At 55.8% G+C, this 16,529-nt stretch overlaps 1 protein-coding gene across 1 annotated transcript in view; it reads left to right on the plus strand.

Annotated features, from left to right (window-relative positions):
• STK32C (serine/threonine kinase 32C) overlaps positions 1–12,331 on the plus strand; it is an 88,649-nt gene extending 76,318 nt beyond the window's left edge. Inside the window, exons 3-12 of the mRNA XM_086466658.1 lie at positions 759–910; positions 4,047–4,220; positions 4,745–4,782; positions 6,104–6,193; positions 6,682–6,785; positions 6,886–7,002; positions 9,129–9,254; positions 9,423–9,554; positions 11,328–11,395; positions 12,193–12,331. Coding sequence (XP_086322784.1) covers positions 759–910; positions 4,047–4,220; positions 4,745–4,782; positions 6,104–6,193; positions 6,682–6,785; positions 6,886–7,002; positions 9,129–9,254; positions 9,423–9,554; positions 11,328–11,395; positions 12,193–12,331 — 1,140 coding nt within the window. The remainder of the gene's footprint in view (positions 1–758; positions 911–4,046; positions 4,221–4,744; positions 4,783–6,103; positions 6,194–6,681; positions 6,786–6,885; positions 7,003–9,128; positions 9,255–9,422; positions 9,555–11,327; positions 11,396–12,192) is intronic.
• Positions 12,332–16,529: the final 4,198 nt, after the last annotated feature.

Here is a 16,529-nt window from a genome sequence, read left to right on the forward strand (position 1 = left end):
GGAGCAGAGCGGGCAGGGCGGGGGGCTGGGGGCGCTTGGTCCGCAGCGTGGCTGTGCCGGGGGAAGGACATGTCCCCATCCACGGTGTCTCCTGGAGGCTGGGCGCCAGGGCTGGGCGTGCAGGAGGGGCTCTGGCGCTACAAAATCCCACGCAGGTCGGGCTGTGTCTGGCAAGGATGGAGTACTGCTGCTTTTCTAGGGGCACGGTGGTGGTTGTTGTTGGTAACAAATCTACATTTTAATCGCTTTCTGCTGAAACAATCGGGATTGTTTTGACCTTTCGGAGCACAGCTATGTGTGCTGTAGGTTCAAACCAATCTGCCGGAGGTTGGCAGCCAGCAGATGGGAGCAGAATGGAGTCAAGGCTGGGGGAGAAGCCTCGCGGTCACCCGAAGCCAGTCTCCATCCGGAGGCAGCAAGCACAAAGCTCTCTCCCACAGCTCCCAGGCACCACTCCCCACTGGAAAGCTCTCCCCGGAGCCACCCATCACGTCCTAGAGGAAGCTCTTGTGTGGCTGCGCAGTTGAAGGCAGCCTGGGTGGGCTGGTGTGGTGCCCGGAACGGGAGTGCACGGGCACTGCGCTCGGAGCAGGGACGGTTATAGCTGCAGATCCCAAGTCACAACCCAGGGATCAGGAATGTTCGGTAGCGGGGTAGCAGTGCTGAGCAGCGTGGGTCTCAGCCCAGTAAAGCAGCGAATGAGGATGTGGAACATTTCACTAAATCTCTTTTTTCCTTCCCCTTCTGCGGTACTTTAGGTGTGTATTGTGCAGAAGAGAGACACCGAGAAGATGTATGCTATGAAGTACATGAACAAACAGCAGTGCATCGAGAGAGACGAGGTTCGCAATGTGTTCAGGGAGCTGGAAATCCTGCAGGAGATCGAGCACGTGTTCCTGGTGAACCTCTGGTGAGCAGCTCCTCCCCTCTGCCTTCTGGGGCCGCCTGCCCTCGGGCGCTCCCAAGCCACCTTCTCCCCGTCCTCCTGGGGTCACAGACGTCCGTGGGAGCATCCCAGTGAGCTGCCACAATGGAAGTCTGTGGTAACGCGAAGTGCGTTCGGGCCAGATAGCACAGAAGATGCCCTGGTGCTGTGGCATCAAGCGCTTTAAAGCAGCTGAGCTTCTCTTCTGCCATCAAAAACCTCGTCTGTTTGTTGGGGGTTTTTCACAGCCCTCTTGCGAATACCGCTATCAGGTCCCTCCTGAGGAACCCCCTGCCAATTTAACCGTGAAATATTTTTGTACCGTGGGGGGTTGATGTGGAGTTTGACTGAGGTGTCTCGGGGCAGCACGATGCTCCCAGTGATTGCTGTTAAAGACACATCCATCTCATGTGTGTGGGGATGCTGAGATCCGTGATGGTCCGTGGTGAATCGGGTACTGCGTGGGGCCAGTTTTTGTAGGAAATAACAGCTTGAAAAGTCAAAGAAACTAGCATTTTTCGAGATGATGATTTATAACTTTTATTAATACAAAAATTACACAGAATGTATGGAGTTTTACACAGCAAGTCTTTGGTCCCTCTAAAGGACTCGGTCCTGCAGAGCTTGGCTAATAGTTGAAGTAAACAGAGCTGCTCTCAGCCGTAGCCAGTGTGTTCAGCAGAGCGTTACCGAGGTCGGTCCTAGCTCAGGAGGTTTTGGCCGGTGGTTCAAGCTGTCCTGACCGCGTTTGGGTCTGCGCAGGCCCTGCAAGGGCGGCTCCATAGATGTGCGCCGAGGGGTGCTGCTGGGGTGGGGGCCTTGCTATGGTGGTAGGGAAGCCCAGGAGATACACGGCGTATCATGTTTTACTGTTCTAGATGGGATGCTTTTCAAAAGTGTTACAAACTGAGGCTATTTGTTACATTTCAGCCTGATTTGAGGAAGTTTTTTTTTAATTAGACACTAAAACATTACCCGGTAATGAGTGTAGTTTTTGCCAGCGCACACACAGTCAGGTTAGTATTGAGCAATTTGAAACAGAACTATTGTTAGTGATCCGTTGCTGAAAAAAATTTATGAGATTTCTTCAAATTATCAGGTGTGTGGCCTTTTGCTGGAGAGGCTAAGGGCAAAAAGTGCTTTGCAACACATTCACTGGCCAAATAAAATACATCTCTTTAGAGCTCAGATATCTCAGTATCTGATTTTGCACAAAAAAATAATTTGCCAGTTTTAGAAAGTAGTGCGTTATATCCTGAAACTGTTGGTTAATTTGGGAGGAGTCCGTAGCGGTCAGCCTCGTGACCCTCTCCTGCATCCTGCTGCCCAGTGGCCGGGGTGGTCCGTCCTCTCCCTGCCTTCCCCCGCTGTGAAGGAGCGCCTGAGGTGGGGCAGGGGTCAGCAAACCCGTCGCCCTCACCCGTGGTCGCCCAGCACGCCACAGCCTGAGCCTGGGCCAGCCGGAGGGTGTCTGTGACCACTGCTGGGAGGGCGCTGGGCACGAGCAAGCACAGGACGTGTGGCAGGTGACAGAATGGGGAGCTCTTGGCTTATGTTCCCAGCCTGCAGGAAGGGTGACGTTCGTGAGAGGTGATGGAAAACCTTTGGTGTCCCGTTGAGAGGAGGGTGACAGGCTGAGAAGGGAAGAGAAGAGTCGTCCCTTCTCTTACTGTACACGAGACCTGAGTTGCTCAAAATTTTGCCTTGGATTTATTCCCCAAGTGTCTCGCACACCCCTGGCACAGTTTGAGGTGCCTTCTTCCAGCGACGGCACGGCTGTTTGTTGGTGAAGGGGCTTTGCAGCTGTGCTTGGAGCGTGCCGTCGCGGCAGGCAGGCGCAGTTTCCAGCCCGGGGGGTTTTGAGATCGCTAAAAAACTCGTGCAGCCACAATGACAAGGAGAAAATAATAAATGTAAAATAAAGGCCGTGCTTGCTTGGAGACTAATGACTGAGCAAAAATGATGTATTATGTAAGAAATGCAGGAAGGTGCATCTGCAGTACGCGGTAATCTCCTTCCGAGATTGCCAGGCTTACGTTAGCATTGACACGTGTTGTTCAGGCTGGATCAGCGCCTCGTGAACGGCTCCCTGGTCTCAGAGAGGCAGAGGAGGGGCAGGAGCAGCAGTTTTTCCCGGGGAAGCTGCACGCCTCGGGGGGCCGGACAGGCTGAGCCTTGGGCAGCCGGCTGGCTGGTGGGCGGGAAGTTTTTCAAAAATTCAGAAAGTTTTATGCCCAAAGCGATGGAAGTTGCTAATGCTTTAGATTCTTTTTGTTGATCCTTTACTCCAGAAAGAATAGCCAAATAACTTAATATTTACTTTTTTCAGCATTTTAGCAATTGCAAATATTTTTCACCAACAATTCAGTAATGAAATTCTTGAGAAAGCTTGCTGTCTTAGCGGATTTTTCCCTGTCAGATCATACTTTTAGAATAAAGCTACATTTAAGATGAGAGCAGAAGGGTGTGATTCATAAGTATTATACAATCCCACATACTCTTTCCTTAGAAATGCTGTCACCAAATATAACAATTGAACGTTGTTTTGTAGTGTATCCTCCTCACTGCTGTCAGTCTCCTGTGGGATCCACTGCAGATTTAGAGAGGCGTTTTACTCTACAGTAAATATAAATCTCTTTTTCTGGTTTTCGTGGTTAAATTAGCAGTTGTGTTTTCCAATTCATTTTCAGGATAGGCAGAGATATTTTAAGTAGGTTTATCAGATTGTTCACAATTGAAAATGCAAAGTTTCTGTGAAGTGACTGGCTAGCAAAGCCCCGAGCCCTGCCTGCAGCCCTGCCTGCAGCCCTGCCTGCTGGTGGGGTTACAGGGCAGCACTCGGGAGGTGACGGTGGCAGGGCGAGCGGGGGAAGTGAATTGGGGTGCTTACCTCTTCGGAGGAAGCGTTGCTCATGTAGCAATAGGTTAAAAACCAAGACAGCACTTTGAGTTGGCCTTGCTTAGTGAGAAAGGGGTGAACACCGGAGCCGGCGTGTGCTCGTGGTGGGACTGTTTGCAGCTTTCACGGGAGCTGTGTAATCAGGAGAGGGGGGAAGGCTGACTTGGTTTTGTGACCCCGGTGAGACTCAGCCTGCTCGCTCACCCCCCGCCGCTCCCGCAGGTACTCCTTCCAGGACGAGGAGGACATGTTCATGGTGGTGGACTTGCTTCTCGGCGGCGACCTGCGCTATCACCTGCAGCAGAACGTTCAGTTTACGGAAGAAACGGTCAGACTCTACATCTGTGAGATGGCGCTGGCTCTCGACTACCTGCGAAGTCAGCACATCATCCACAGGTGACCACCCAGCCTCGTGCTCGCAGCCGGGAGCTGGCAGGAGCTGCCCGTGGCTGGTTTGGGGTGGGTGGTGCTGACTTTGCTTAATGCCACCGGTGCCCCAGTGCCAGGGAGCTGCCGGCACTAAACCGCACTGCCAGTGCTGGTCCTGGCACCCTGCGGCTGCTGGTCCTGCTCCCACGTCCCTCGGAGGAAGGCTGACACTTTGCTGAGGGCTGGAGGCACCTCCCAGGGCACGTTTCAAAGGGAGCCAGGGCTTCACAGAAGTGGGTCCAGCATTGTGTTGTTCATTTTCCTTGGAAACGATGCTTGAACAAGTCTGATGCTCCCACATTTTTGCCCAGTTGCCCAGGAAAAGCATATTTCTAGTCCATCATAAAGGGACTTTTCTCATGTTAGGGTATTTTTGGTTTATTTCTTCTTAATTTTTGATAGATAAAAAAAGTTGCAGGTGTTTTGTTGTGGAGTTGCATCCTGGATCTGACTGAGATTTCATCTTGCTGTCACCTTGCTTCTTTTCCCAGGGACGTAAAACCAGACAACATCCTCCTCGATGAGCAAGGTAGGATCTCTCTGCCTTGCTTTGTCTGCCTCCTTCATTCGAGGGACAGGGTCTTTACTCTTGCGAATGCTGTGCGTCTTTGATCTGGGAAGAGTGTGGGAAAGGCAGCACTCCTCCTCGTTGCTGGGTGTTGGGTTGAACGTACCTGTGCGCTGTAAGGCCAGGGAAGAGCCCCCAGGGGCAGCCCCTCTCCTCGTGACCCCACCTGTGGTACCTGGTGTCCTGGAAGGGCACAAAGCACAAGAACTGACTTTGTTGAGTTTTAGAGTGAGTGATGGGCACATCCCGTCTTCCGGGGCGGGGGGGATGGATCTGGGCTGAGCCGGGTGGAGCGATCAGTTCAGGAACCTCTAGGAGAGCAAACTGTCTCAGTGACCTACCTAGAAGTACCACAGGAGATCCTGTCATGACCTCCGTTCCAGTAGTAGATCTTCTAAAACGAAGGCACAGTCTCTCAGGACAGCAGGCTCCAAACCGTACGAGTTTTACCATGAATCCTCATCAAAACCAAAGCTTGCACTTGCGTGGAAGTTAATGAGAAAATAGCTCAGGGTATAAAGCCCAAACGTAAATGGGAAAACGGAGATGTGAGGGAAGACGTCACAGGATGAGGCAGTCTGTCATTTACACACCGCTTTCATAACTGCCTTGTAGGCAGAGAGCAGGGGTTGGCCTCCACAAGGGCAAGCAGGTGGGTTTTCTGTTTACCAGGCTGGCTGGAAAATACCTGTTCTGAATTTCAACTTTCAGTCCTGATGACAGAGAAAGTAGAAACGGAGAAGGTGTTCCAGCACTTTTTGAAATATCTTAATGATTTCTTTGTAGACCCTTGGGGTTTGGGAGGTGCTGTTACAATTTCGTTCAACTGGCACGTCCCAGTCTGCTGTGGTCTGTGCAGAGTGGCAGCACCGGTTTAGCTCTGGGGCTTTGGGGTACTCGTGGTTCAGTGGCCTTCCTCAAAAACAGGTGTAGGGTTTTATCAGTGTGACCAAGGCAATACCTTCGTATAGCGCTTCCCTGTTTTCTTTGCCGGCTGTAGGCTCTGGCTAGAGCAACGTGAGCGAGTGCTGGAGCTGGTGTGGGTTACTAGTGTGCTCCAAGCGTGATTTCAAACCAAGGCCCAGAGCTGGCGCCCGTTTAGTCACCCGGCCAGCCTGAGATCCTGGGAAAGCGTCAGGATCATTCGGGGGGTCTGACCCTGGCCTGCACCCATGCTCCACTGTCTGAGGGCAGAAGCTGATGAAACAAATGTATTCTGACTCTGCATTGCCACTGTTCTGTGCTGCGATTAATTCCTTCTTAAAATGTGTCTTTATTTAAGGTCATGCACATTTAACAGATTTTAATATTGCAACAATAATTAGGGACGGTGAAAGAGCAACTGCATTAGCTGGAACAAAGCCATACATGGGTAAGAAATAATCGCTGTTCCTTGCGTCTGTGTTTTACGTTTCAAGAGCGCTCCCCGCATGCCGCCTGACAGCCCGGTCTGTGACCAAGGCGCTGAATTAATGTGGCACGTTAATGCATGCGCCCGAGGCATCAGCGGAGCCCGGCGGTTTGAGAAGTGAACTCCCAGAGCGAAGGGGCGGCCGTCAGCACGCCCTCCCCGTCCCGCCCTGCTGGCCCCGGGCTGGGCCGTGGTGCGTCCTGGCGGGTGCCGGGTTCCTGCCGTCCCGCGGTCGGGGGCGGCTTCCCCCCCTGCGCTCGAGATCCCGGCTGCCCGGTGAGGGCAGGCACGCTGCGGCTCCCCCAGCTCCCCCCGGCTTGCTAAGCGCCCCCCGGGCAGTAGTGCCTAAAAACAACCGTAAGGTTTACGTGCTGACTGACACCAAGTACTGAAATAGAAACAAACTGAAGTCAACGACCAACCGGTTGCATGTTGCCCTTTCTCTTCAGCCCCGGAGATCTTCCATTCCTTCCTGAACGGCGGGACGGGCTACTCCTTCGAGGTGGATTGGTGGTCGCTGGGAATCATGGCGTACGAACTGCTGCGGGGCTGGGTAGGGCTCCCAGGCCGTCCCGGGCCTGAGAACGGGCTTTTCTCATTGACTGCGGAGAGGAGAGGGCGTTTCTTCTCATCTTTCTGCTTTTTTCCCCTAGAGACCATATGACATCCACTCCAACAACCCCGTGGAGTCGTTAATTCAGCTCTTCAGCACTGTGAGCGTTCAGTACTCGTCTGCGTGGTCGAAGGAGATGGTTGCTCTGTTACGAAAGGTGAGCAGTCCTGCCGGCGGGTTTACATCGCACGTTAGCTGTGGTGCGGGCGGGACTAGCTGGAAATTTGTCAACGTGTTAATAACTAATGTGAGATTGAAATAGGACTCGTTTTTATGGCTTTGTTCAGGCTGAAGCACAGATTAATCTTGTGTTTTGTTTGTTTGTTATCCCTGTAATAAGATGCATTATTAAGGTTGGAAAAGACCTCTAAGATCATCAAGTCCAACCCTCATGTCTGATAGCACGGGAAGGAAAAAGGCTGGGTTTGGTGTGACGATCAAACTCCTGCCTGGGGTAGAACTGTGCCCTTCCAGCATCCCCCTCTGTGGTCATCGTAACCTAAAACGGCAGCGGTGGTGGCTGGGGGAGCGTGTGCTGCTGCCGGGGAGGCCTTAGCTGCTCCCTCTTGCCGGCCCGAAGGGTCTGATTCGGCGTGTTCAGTCGTGAGAGCTGCCGGGGGGTCTCGCACCGGTGGGGCGCCCTGTGCTGCCCTTGTACCGCCCCACGAGGAGGCTGTCGATCGGCGGGGGGGCTGCGCGGGAGCTTCTGCGCCCTCGAGAGCTCAGCAGAGGAGCTGAGGAGCGCGCTGTAAGAAAGATACGCACGGTACTGACAGCCCGTAAGTTACTGTTGGGTGGACAATTTACATAATTAGATTGTGTTTTAATGAGCAGCCGCGTTGTTAGCTGTGGCAGCCGCGCAGCCTTCAGCATGTTCACATTGCCATCTGCTGGGCTGCCGGCCGCCGGGCTCCCACTGGCCGGGCGGGAGGGAGGCGCCTCGTCGGGGACATGCCAGCAGCCTGGGAGGACCCCCCGTGTCACCCCAAAGCGTGGGGGTTCCTGTGCTCGGGGCGCCCCAGCCCTGCGCCCTGCCCGCCGGGGCAGCCCGGGGGCTCTGCCGGTGCTGGTCGAGGTGGTCTTTTACCCCGCGCCCTCAACGAGCTTCCCCGCGCTTGGGTGCCTGTGGGTGCAGCCACCACTACCTGCTCCTTCCATCTTTGGCGCTGGAAAAGTCCTCAGCGCTGACTGGATTTTCTGAAAAAAGCCTGTAACCACCTGTAGTTAGTGCGTCCAGAATTGTGCCGCAGCTTTTTGGAGGAGGTGGTCCGAGATGGGCGTTCTGCAGAGGTCCTGCCGCCGGTGCCCACCAGTTTGCAGGGGCCCAGAGCCGAGCTGGGGCAGCCGGAGGTCAGGCCTCACATTTTAGGTGCTCTGGAAAAACGGCAAGAACTGGTTGAGAGGTGGGGTGCAGTGCGGCTCTGGCACCGGTGGCAGCGGCACGGGCTGGCAGGGGGGAACCGGCTCCTGGAGAGGGGCGAGGGTGGGTGCAACTTGCCTGCCACAAGCATCCCGCGCCTGGGAGAGGAGGGACACGTAGGGCGATGCTCTGGGGATGCACTGCAAAGGTGGCATCAGCCGAGCTTCGGTGACGTTTTTCACCAGGGGAGACCAGGCACAGAATTTTCTGGAAGCTCTACCCAGCCCCTGTGTTAGACGTACCTCCACATCAGACGTACCTCCACATCAGACGTACCTCCATCGGTCCTGGAAGCTGTAACTCAAGTCACCTGAGCATATTTCATACAATATTTCAATATTGACTGAATTATTTCAAAAATCAGGTCTGTCCCCAGCCTGATGTCTCAGTGGATCAAGCGATCATTTATTTTTTCTGTGTGCTTCGTAATCTGTGTGTGTGGTAGACGGAGTAGTGTCCCCCGGTGTCACAGAAGTGGTGTGAAAATAGGACACGGGGAGGTTGACACCAAAAGGATGAACCTCTTGAGGAATCAATATCTTTACCCAGGAGCAAGGGCTGACCCTGGCATGGCGGGGAGTGCGCCGGGGCAGCGGCACCCCGGTGCTGCGGTGAGGGGTCGGGCATCGTAGGCAGGCGTGGGGGGAGCAAACCCGCGCTGGTCCAAGAGCTCGCAGTACCGAATTCTTGGCTGTCTGTTTTCACAACGTCCAAAATGTTCTTCTAATATTTCTTTTCCTGCAGCGAGTTAGAGTTTCCCATGACGGAAAGGCGGGGTGGCTGCACCGCCTGAGCCGTCCTAAAGGCAGGGCGCTGCTGGGCTCCTTTTCTTTCTTCTCTGACGGGAATGCTTCTCTCCCCAGCTGCTGACGGTGAACCCCGAGCATCGCTTCTCCTGCCTGGCTGACGTTCAGGCCTCGGCGTACTTGTCCGGGGTGGTCTGGAGCGACGTCTGCGAGAAGCGGGTGGAGCCGGGCTTCGTCCCCAACGTGAGTAGGAGCCATCTGTGTCCCGGCCCCGAGCAGGGGCTGCTTCTCGTCCTCAGGGGAGCCTCAGGGGAGGCTTTCTGACCGACAAGTAGTTTCTGAGGGTATTTGCTGCAAGGAAGAGTCTTGCTGTGCCTGACGTGCGCCGTGTCGTGTCGTGTGTCCCGGCAGAAGGGCCGCCTGCACTGCGACCCCACCTTTGAGCTGGAGGAGATGATCCTGGAGTCGAGGCCTTTGCACAAGAAGAAGAAGAGGCTTGCGAAGAACAAGTCGAGGGATAACAGCAAAGACAGCTCACAGTCTGTAAGTGCTTTCTGGGGTAACGGCCGGCCGGGAAAAAAAGGCTGAGCTGCTGAATTTGGGGGTGTATAGCAGTAATTACTGTGACAGTGCAGTAACTGCAGGTTTATTTTGATAAAAACATTTGCCCAATGGAGTCCTCCTGACAGCCAAGTGTTCCTCTTACGTAAGTTTGATAAAACTCTTCCACAGAATCTGTACTTTGGAAAAATGAAATGAGAAACAGAGGTCTGGGTACGCAAGAATAAAACTAAAAAAAAACCAAACGCATCCATATGACGTTCACCTTTCCAAAGGCTCTGCCCAGGGTCTGCCACAGCTGTCGGGGGGCTTACACGGAGCAGTTTATCCAAGGGCTGATGATGGCCACGCGGAAACATCCAGCCTGTCACTCCCGGTTCAGGGTAACTGTCCCGTGTTTTCTCTCGCCACGTGAGCTGTGCGGCTGGGCGAGCCCCGCGGCTCCGCCACGCTCCCGCACCGAGTGGGCTCTGGCTGTGCCAGCTGGGGAGTCCAGCACGTGAGCGTGGGAGAAGTGTGCCTGGCAGCGCCTCCTGCCGAGAGATCCATTAGCCAGGACGTTAAGCTAGAGATGAGCTGCATTTGTTTCTTCCTCTCACTGTGGCAGTCAGTGCTTTTGTTTCACCGGGGAGAGAATGCAAGAGTCTCGGTTTTACAGAGCAGACACGTCCCAGGAGTGAGACCCACTCCGTACGCAGCAGAGAGGGTATCAGTCCCACAGAAGACAGGGTTCTGTGAGGGGTGTTTGCAGGTAGGGTGGTGTGCCGGGGGGGCCTGTGAGAGCAAAGGCACGTTACCCACCGCCCCTGCTTGCCCTGCACAGTGTCTCTGAGCCGCGCAGATCCAAGATGAAGGGAGCGTTGTTCCCCCCGGCAAGGCCGGGACCATCCCCTGTCTGAGCGCAGCGGGGAATGCCGGGCAGGATTTTCCCTGTCTGCTCGTCTGCGCTAATTAGCTGCCATGGATCCCCTCCCTCTTCGGCAGGAGTTAATGCTGACTTACTGTAAAAGGACGACAAATAAATCGGGAAGAAGGGGAGGAAAAAAACCCCCAGAATAAGCCAATTTGCAAATACCTCTCCGAGGTTTTGCTGCCAGGAGAGTTAAGGGCAACTTTGCCTGCCAGGACCATGGCCGGTGGCCAGCCGCCCGTGCAGGCGCCGGGCAGGAGACTGTCCCTTGCCGTGGCCGTGGGCCGTGGCTGGGGGTGCTCGGGCGGGCGTCCCCGCTTCGCTCGGAGGCGGAGAGCAGCAGCAGCGCTGGCTTCAGAGGGGGTCTCTGCGCCTGGACAGAGGTGATGCCCGAGGCACAACGCAGGCAGAAATCGGGAAGCGTGGGCTGTCCCCACGCCGGGATTTCCCTCTACCGGTGTGCGGGCAGCCGGCATGCCCACGCAGCCCTCTGTGGGGCAAGGCAGCTCACAAGGGCTCACACAGGCGGCTTTGGGCTGGCCTCCCCCGCGCTGGCGTTCCTTCCCAGCAGCAGACAGCCCTCCCAAAAGCAGAACGCGCGGCTGAACGTGGGGTGCGTGTCCGGGAAGCGGCGTGCTCGCCGTGGGTCATGGAGAGCCGTGCTCGCCGCGGAGGAAACGGGCGAAAGCCGTGAAGGCGGCCGGCTGGGCTCTCTCCGTCTTCTGTTTCGGCTGGAGTTCCTGCTGGCTGGGAGGTCTGCGTACGGCTGGGAGCGCCGCGGGGCTGCGGGCAGCAGCGAGATGCAAAGGGCACTGCTTAATGCGTGTGTTGTTTTTCTTCACCAGGAGAACGACTATCTCCAGGAATGCCTTGAAGCTATCCAGCAAGACTTTGTCATCTTTAACAGAGAGAAGTGAGTGTGCGGGGTATTTTTTTTTTTAAGGAAAAAATACCCATTTTCCTGACTTCCCTTAGGAATCAGAGTGTCAGTGCCTGACGGCCCGGAGCACCTTGCTGCTGGCTTGGCCCTGGGCAACTGACGTCAGCCGAGGAGCTCAGGTGCTGCCTCTGTGAAAGCAGTTCTGGCCAAAAAGGGAGGCAAGATCAGGGATTGTTAATCACTGCCAGTAAATACAATACGGGGCAGAGAGACTTCTGGGATGTGACATATGTGTGTGACGCTGCTCCATTTATGTCCCCCATTGCATCTTCTCGCCCATCCTGCTTTTAGAGGATGATGCTTTGGAAAATGAAGGCGAGGAACGTGCTAAAATCTCCGCAGGGCACGAGCGGGCAGTGAAAGCGCTGGAGGTTGCAGCAGCTGCTTTCCCCCGTGTGTGAGCACGCTGCCACGGGGGCGTGTGGCGCGGGAGCCAGCCTCCCTGGGGGCGCCGGTGCGTGGCAGGGAGCACGGGGTGCCGGTGGCCAAGGTCTGGGGACAGCGCTCCTGAAAGCTGAAGCCTTGCAGGTCACGGCGGTGTATTTTGGAGCGTTTCAGTGCGTTTTGCTGATGTGCCAGCCCCCGTCATGACCTTTTTGTGCGCTCTGGGAAGGCTCCTCCCGTTCGCCGTGGGTCTGCTGTAGGCACCCCTCGAGGAGCGGTGCGTGGGCAGCCCGGGGCACAGCCTGGGGCACCGTCACACCACTCCTCCTGCAGGGCGTCGGGTCTGGGGGTGAGCGTGTAACGCCTGGTTCCTCTGCTCCACGCAGGCTAAAGAAGAGCCAAGAGCAGACGAGTGAGTCCGTGTCCCCCCCCGAGACCACCGATGAAGCCGAGACGGAGGCTGAGTCTGAGACCTCCAACTTGAACATGTGCAGCTCCGTCTGCTCCTCCGCGGGCAGCAGCTAGGCTGCAGCCACCGGGCGAGGGTCGCCGGCCCGCGCCGCGCCGATAACCCGTTCTCAGGTCGCGCTGAGCACCACAGGCTGTCCTCCGCTGCCGCCGGAGAGCACCCACTAGTCTTGCAAAGCTGTAGCAAAAGAGATAGTTCTTACAGAACTGCCTTCCTGGGTTTGACGGATCGCCCGTTCGGCACGCGGGTTGCCTGTCGTGGGTAAAGATACTTGCTATGCAACTTGTCGGGGGCGGTAGATCGACTTTTACTTGTTCTTTTTTAGCGTCAGATTGCTGATCTGCACGTGTTTTTGATACAGTAGGATGGCAAGAAAAGAAGTTACGTCCTTGGGTACAGCGAGGGAGACACGGAGCAGGGAGGAAGGCTGAATAGGTGGTTTGATTTCACTTTGGCGTTCCCTGTTCATAAAGGCTGCTGGAGGGGCAAGCGATGCGCCGTGTTCGTCAGAGCAGCCCCGGGGCCTCTCCGGGCTGTGGCGGTGGCACCAGCCTCCTGGGAGCCTCGAGCTGTTTGGGTCCTGTGCCATAAGGACATCCCGGGCACGTCCTTGTCCTCTCGTCACTTGTCAGAGTCTCTTTCCCGACTCGGGGCAAATAAATGTTTTTTGTGCACTCCATGAATTCTTCTGGGGCTGGGTAATGACTAAACATGTAACTGAGGTGCAGAACATATCTAAAATATTTGCTTTCTTCATGTAGCTGCTGCGAGTGGCGAGGAGCTGTGCCAGCGGACCGGAGGGTTTGGTTCTGTTTGTCCAGGTTCGGAGGACCCAGTTTGTCACAGGTTCAGATTTTACTGGAGGCAAAGTGGGTGGCCTTGCGGTGCTGCTTGGTTTTGAAAGGGGAATATCTTATTTCACCCTTTGATTTACTTTATTTTCAGTGTGAACTAAAAGTACTGTATATAATTTACCAGTACCTGTTTTAACTTCTTAATAAGACGGGAGATCTCCTGACCTTGTTCCAGCTGTGGATATTGCCTTTCTTCTTCTTTCAGAAGCCTTCACTATGTTAGCTGCTTAATCTGCTGTAGAGTGGCTTTTGGTTACTATTGCTAAAAACGAGCCATGGGTTCTGCTGCAGCGTAAGGCTGTTGTGGTACCCAGGGGTCTCGTTAGGACTGCGTTCACTTTATCAACATCTGTTCGCTGCCAGACGCTGGGAGGTTGCAGGGTTTGCATCCTTACCGTATGTTCATAACACAAAAAGGGATAGAAGATGTTTTTAACAGATGCAGCCTCGTTCAGGACAAATTTTGTTGCGTTTTTCATTCACGCAGATGAAATAGAGAGGTGTAACTGGTACGAAACAATTTTATATGAAAAAAGACACGACGCATTTATTTTCCACAGTTTTATGTGGAAATTAGTACGTGGCTAAAATCGTGCGGAACCAAATTTTCACAGGAGTCTTTAAGAGAGTTGTTGCGGTGCGCGGGCACAGCTCGTGCCGGGGGGAAGCCGAGGCTCTGCTGCCGGTGGCGCGCGGTTGCCAGGACAGGGCCAGGTGAGCGCTGTGGGCTCGGCAGCTCTCCCCGGGGTGGGGAGCATCCAGCCCCTCGGCCGTGCCGCGGGGGACAGGGTGGCACCGCGGGGCCCCGGTGTTGGCTGTGGGTCCTTGCACAGGCACGGCCCGCACCTCGTTAGAGCTGGGCTGATGGCGGGATGAAGGGGGGCTAGAGCCCTCCAGTGAATTAAATGCTCCTTTTCCCCAGCTCGGGAGGGCACCTACCCCCAGGTCTGGTCCGGGCTGCGCTGGGGGGAGCCTGCCCCGAGGAACTTCCCTACTGGGGACCAGGGCAGCCTAATTACCCGAATCACCTAATTACTTCTCCCACACAGCATGCAGGTGGGCCGCGTGCTCTGGCCCCGATCACTGCCGGTGGGCAGCCCCTGCTCTCTGCGTGGGCAGTGTGACCCTCGCCCCCCTGCTCCCTCCGCCCGCCTCGTGTCCCCCGTCCCCCCAGAGCGCCCGGGTCCATCCTGGTGCCGTGTGCCGTGCCGTGGCTGCCGGCCCCGCCGCCCGCTGCGGGCAGCGGCCGCTCGTGATGGCCGGGGAGCATCGTGGTCGTAACGCTTTGCTCTCGAGTCACAAAACCGCGTCAGACCAGCCCTGGTTTGCTGCTGCTCGCAGCGGGCTGGTGACCCTGCTGCCTCGAGGGGCCAGGCACCCGCCGCTTGGCCTGCCGGGGCTCAGGTGGGGCAAAAGAAGCGGAACGAGGGTCGGAAACACATTTATCCAGGAATTGCAAAGTACAGGTGATTTACTCCACTGGTATGGATAGGTTTTTTCGGTAAACTCCATTGCACTATTAATCGTTTCTGTAAATAGTGACTAAAGTTTGGACTATCGCAAGGACAGGGGGCGTAACTTACTTTTTGAGCAAATCGTCCCATATAGGAGAGGTGCAGAGAGACCCGCTTCAGCCAGAAGCTCTCGGGCCGGGAGGGCTGTTGGCGGTTTGGTAGGACACATCTAATCAGACGTTTTCATCGCTTTCTTTGGGACAAGTGACACGCGCAGCCCTTGAGGTCGAGGCTGGTGCATGTAGGGAGGAGCTGGCTCACTTCTGAAATGGCTGTTTCTCACCCCAAACCCTCTCCATGTCGGTCATTTCTGTTCCATTTTCAGCACTGCTTTTCCTGGGTATATTGTGCAAAACAACCTCCGCAGCACTCGGCAGAGACCGGGAAAGCTTCTGGGGAGCCACTGGGTCGTTGCTCCTCACCAGGTGAGCGAATTCGGGGCAGGTTCTGGCTGCCCGGGCAGCGCCGCTGGGCTCCAGCAAGGCATCTCCCAGGGGCGCGTGGGGGAGCTCTGCTTTCTGCCTCAGCCTGTTTCTAAACCTTAATCCCTGAGAAGGGCGAGGGGACACAGACCTCTGGGATCATCGCGCTGAGCGGGAGAGACGCCGCGAGTACGGTGTAAGCGAGGTGCTGGGGTTTGAGCTCAAACGCTGCCTGGCCGTGACTGCGCCAGTGCCCGGGGGGGGCCGGGTTGTATCGACGCCCGTTTATGCCGCGGAGAAGAAATGGCAGGAAAAGAGTAGCTGGAAAACGGAAGAATGATGGGGAACAGGGACGTGTTTGCCTCACTGCCAAAGCCTCCATGACGGGTCTCGATACGCCGGGCCCTTCCGTCCCGCTGTGCCGCTGCCCTCTGGGCCCCGTTGTGTCCTGTCCCCGTCGCTGTGTCGCGTCCCCTGTGCTGAGCCCGAGCCCGGCCCCATTGCCACCGCACGTCCCTGCGGCTCCTTCCAGGACGTCCCGTGTGAAGCAAACCCCATCCGGGTGGGACGGAGCCTCGTTCCTCCCCGCGCCACACCGCGGGTGCTGTGCTGGCACCGGTGCCGGCACACCGCGGGGCGGGGGGTTACCCACCGACGCCGCTCCCTGCCGCCGTCGGTGTTGAACGAGCCCTGCGCTGCTGCCGTCCATGCCACGGTGTGCCGAGGGTCACCCACCGAGCCCTCGGCGCTGGGCAGCTCGCCGGGGCCGGCGGGTGAACCGGCAGGTGCCAGCGCAGCCTCCCGCAGCCAGAGCCGAGCTCGCCCTGCCCTGCCCGGCACGGTGCGTGCGCCGAGGACGCCGGGCCGGTGCCGAGGGCTGTTCTCCGCGCGAGGGCTGGTTCCCGGGGCAAACGCGTGGCGCTGCGGGTCTCTGAACCGGCCCCTCCTGCCCTTCGCTCCGTGGGTTGGAGCCTGGTGCCGCGCCGGGTGTCGGCAAAACTCGCAGTGAAGTCACGGAACGCTCCTGGTACCAAACCCCGTCGTGCAGAGCTTGAAAGATGTCAACAGCAGCTCTGGTTTACATCTCCACTGCAAACAGAATACAATAACGCTCTGTAGATAAATATTTAAATACATGTATTTTTTGTATGACAGATTTATACAGGGTGTGCCATTATTCGCTGTGAAACGTCTACATCGCCTATAAATTATTCTCCTTAAATTCCTTGCCATAAGGTCGTTTTCTTATCTCTGTTGTGTTATGAAGTTTTGCAAAAGTTGCATATTTTTAAGTGTTTCCATTGAATTCCACAGACTTCACTGGGAATTTTGCGCAGAAAGCAGATGCCCCTGCAAGCATCTGCCACCTGCAGAAAGCAGGTCCCAACGTTTCTTCTGTGGCCAATTCTTTATGATGCTATACCTTGCCAAAAAGAGAGTAAGAGTAATAAAATAATAGCAAAA

This window comes from Leptosomus discolor, chromosome 6 (genome assembly GCF_034619465.1).
Source record: "Leptosomus discolor isolate bLepDis1 chromosome 6, bLepDis1.hap2, whole genome shotgun sequence".
NCBI lineage: Eukaryota > Metazoa > Chordata > Aves > Leptosomiformes > Leptosomidae > Leptosomus > Leptosomus discolor.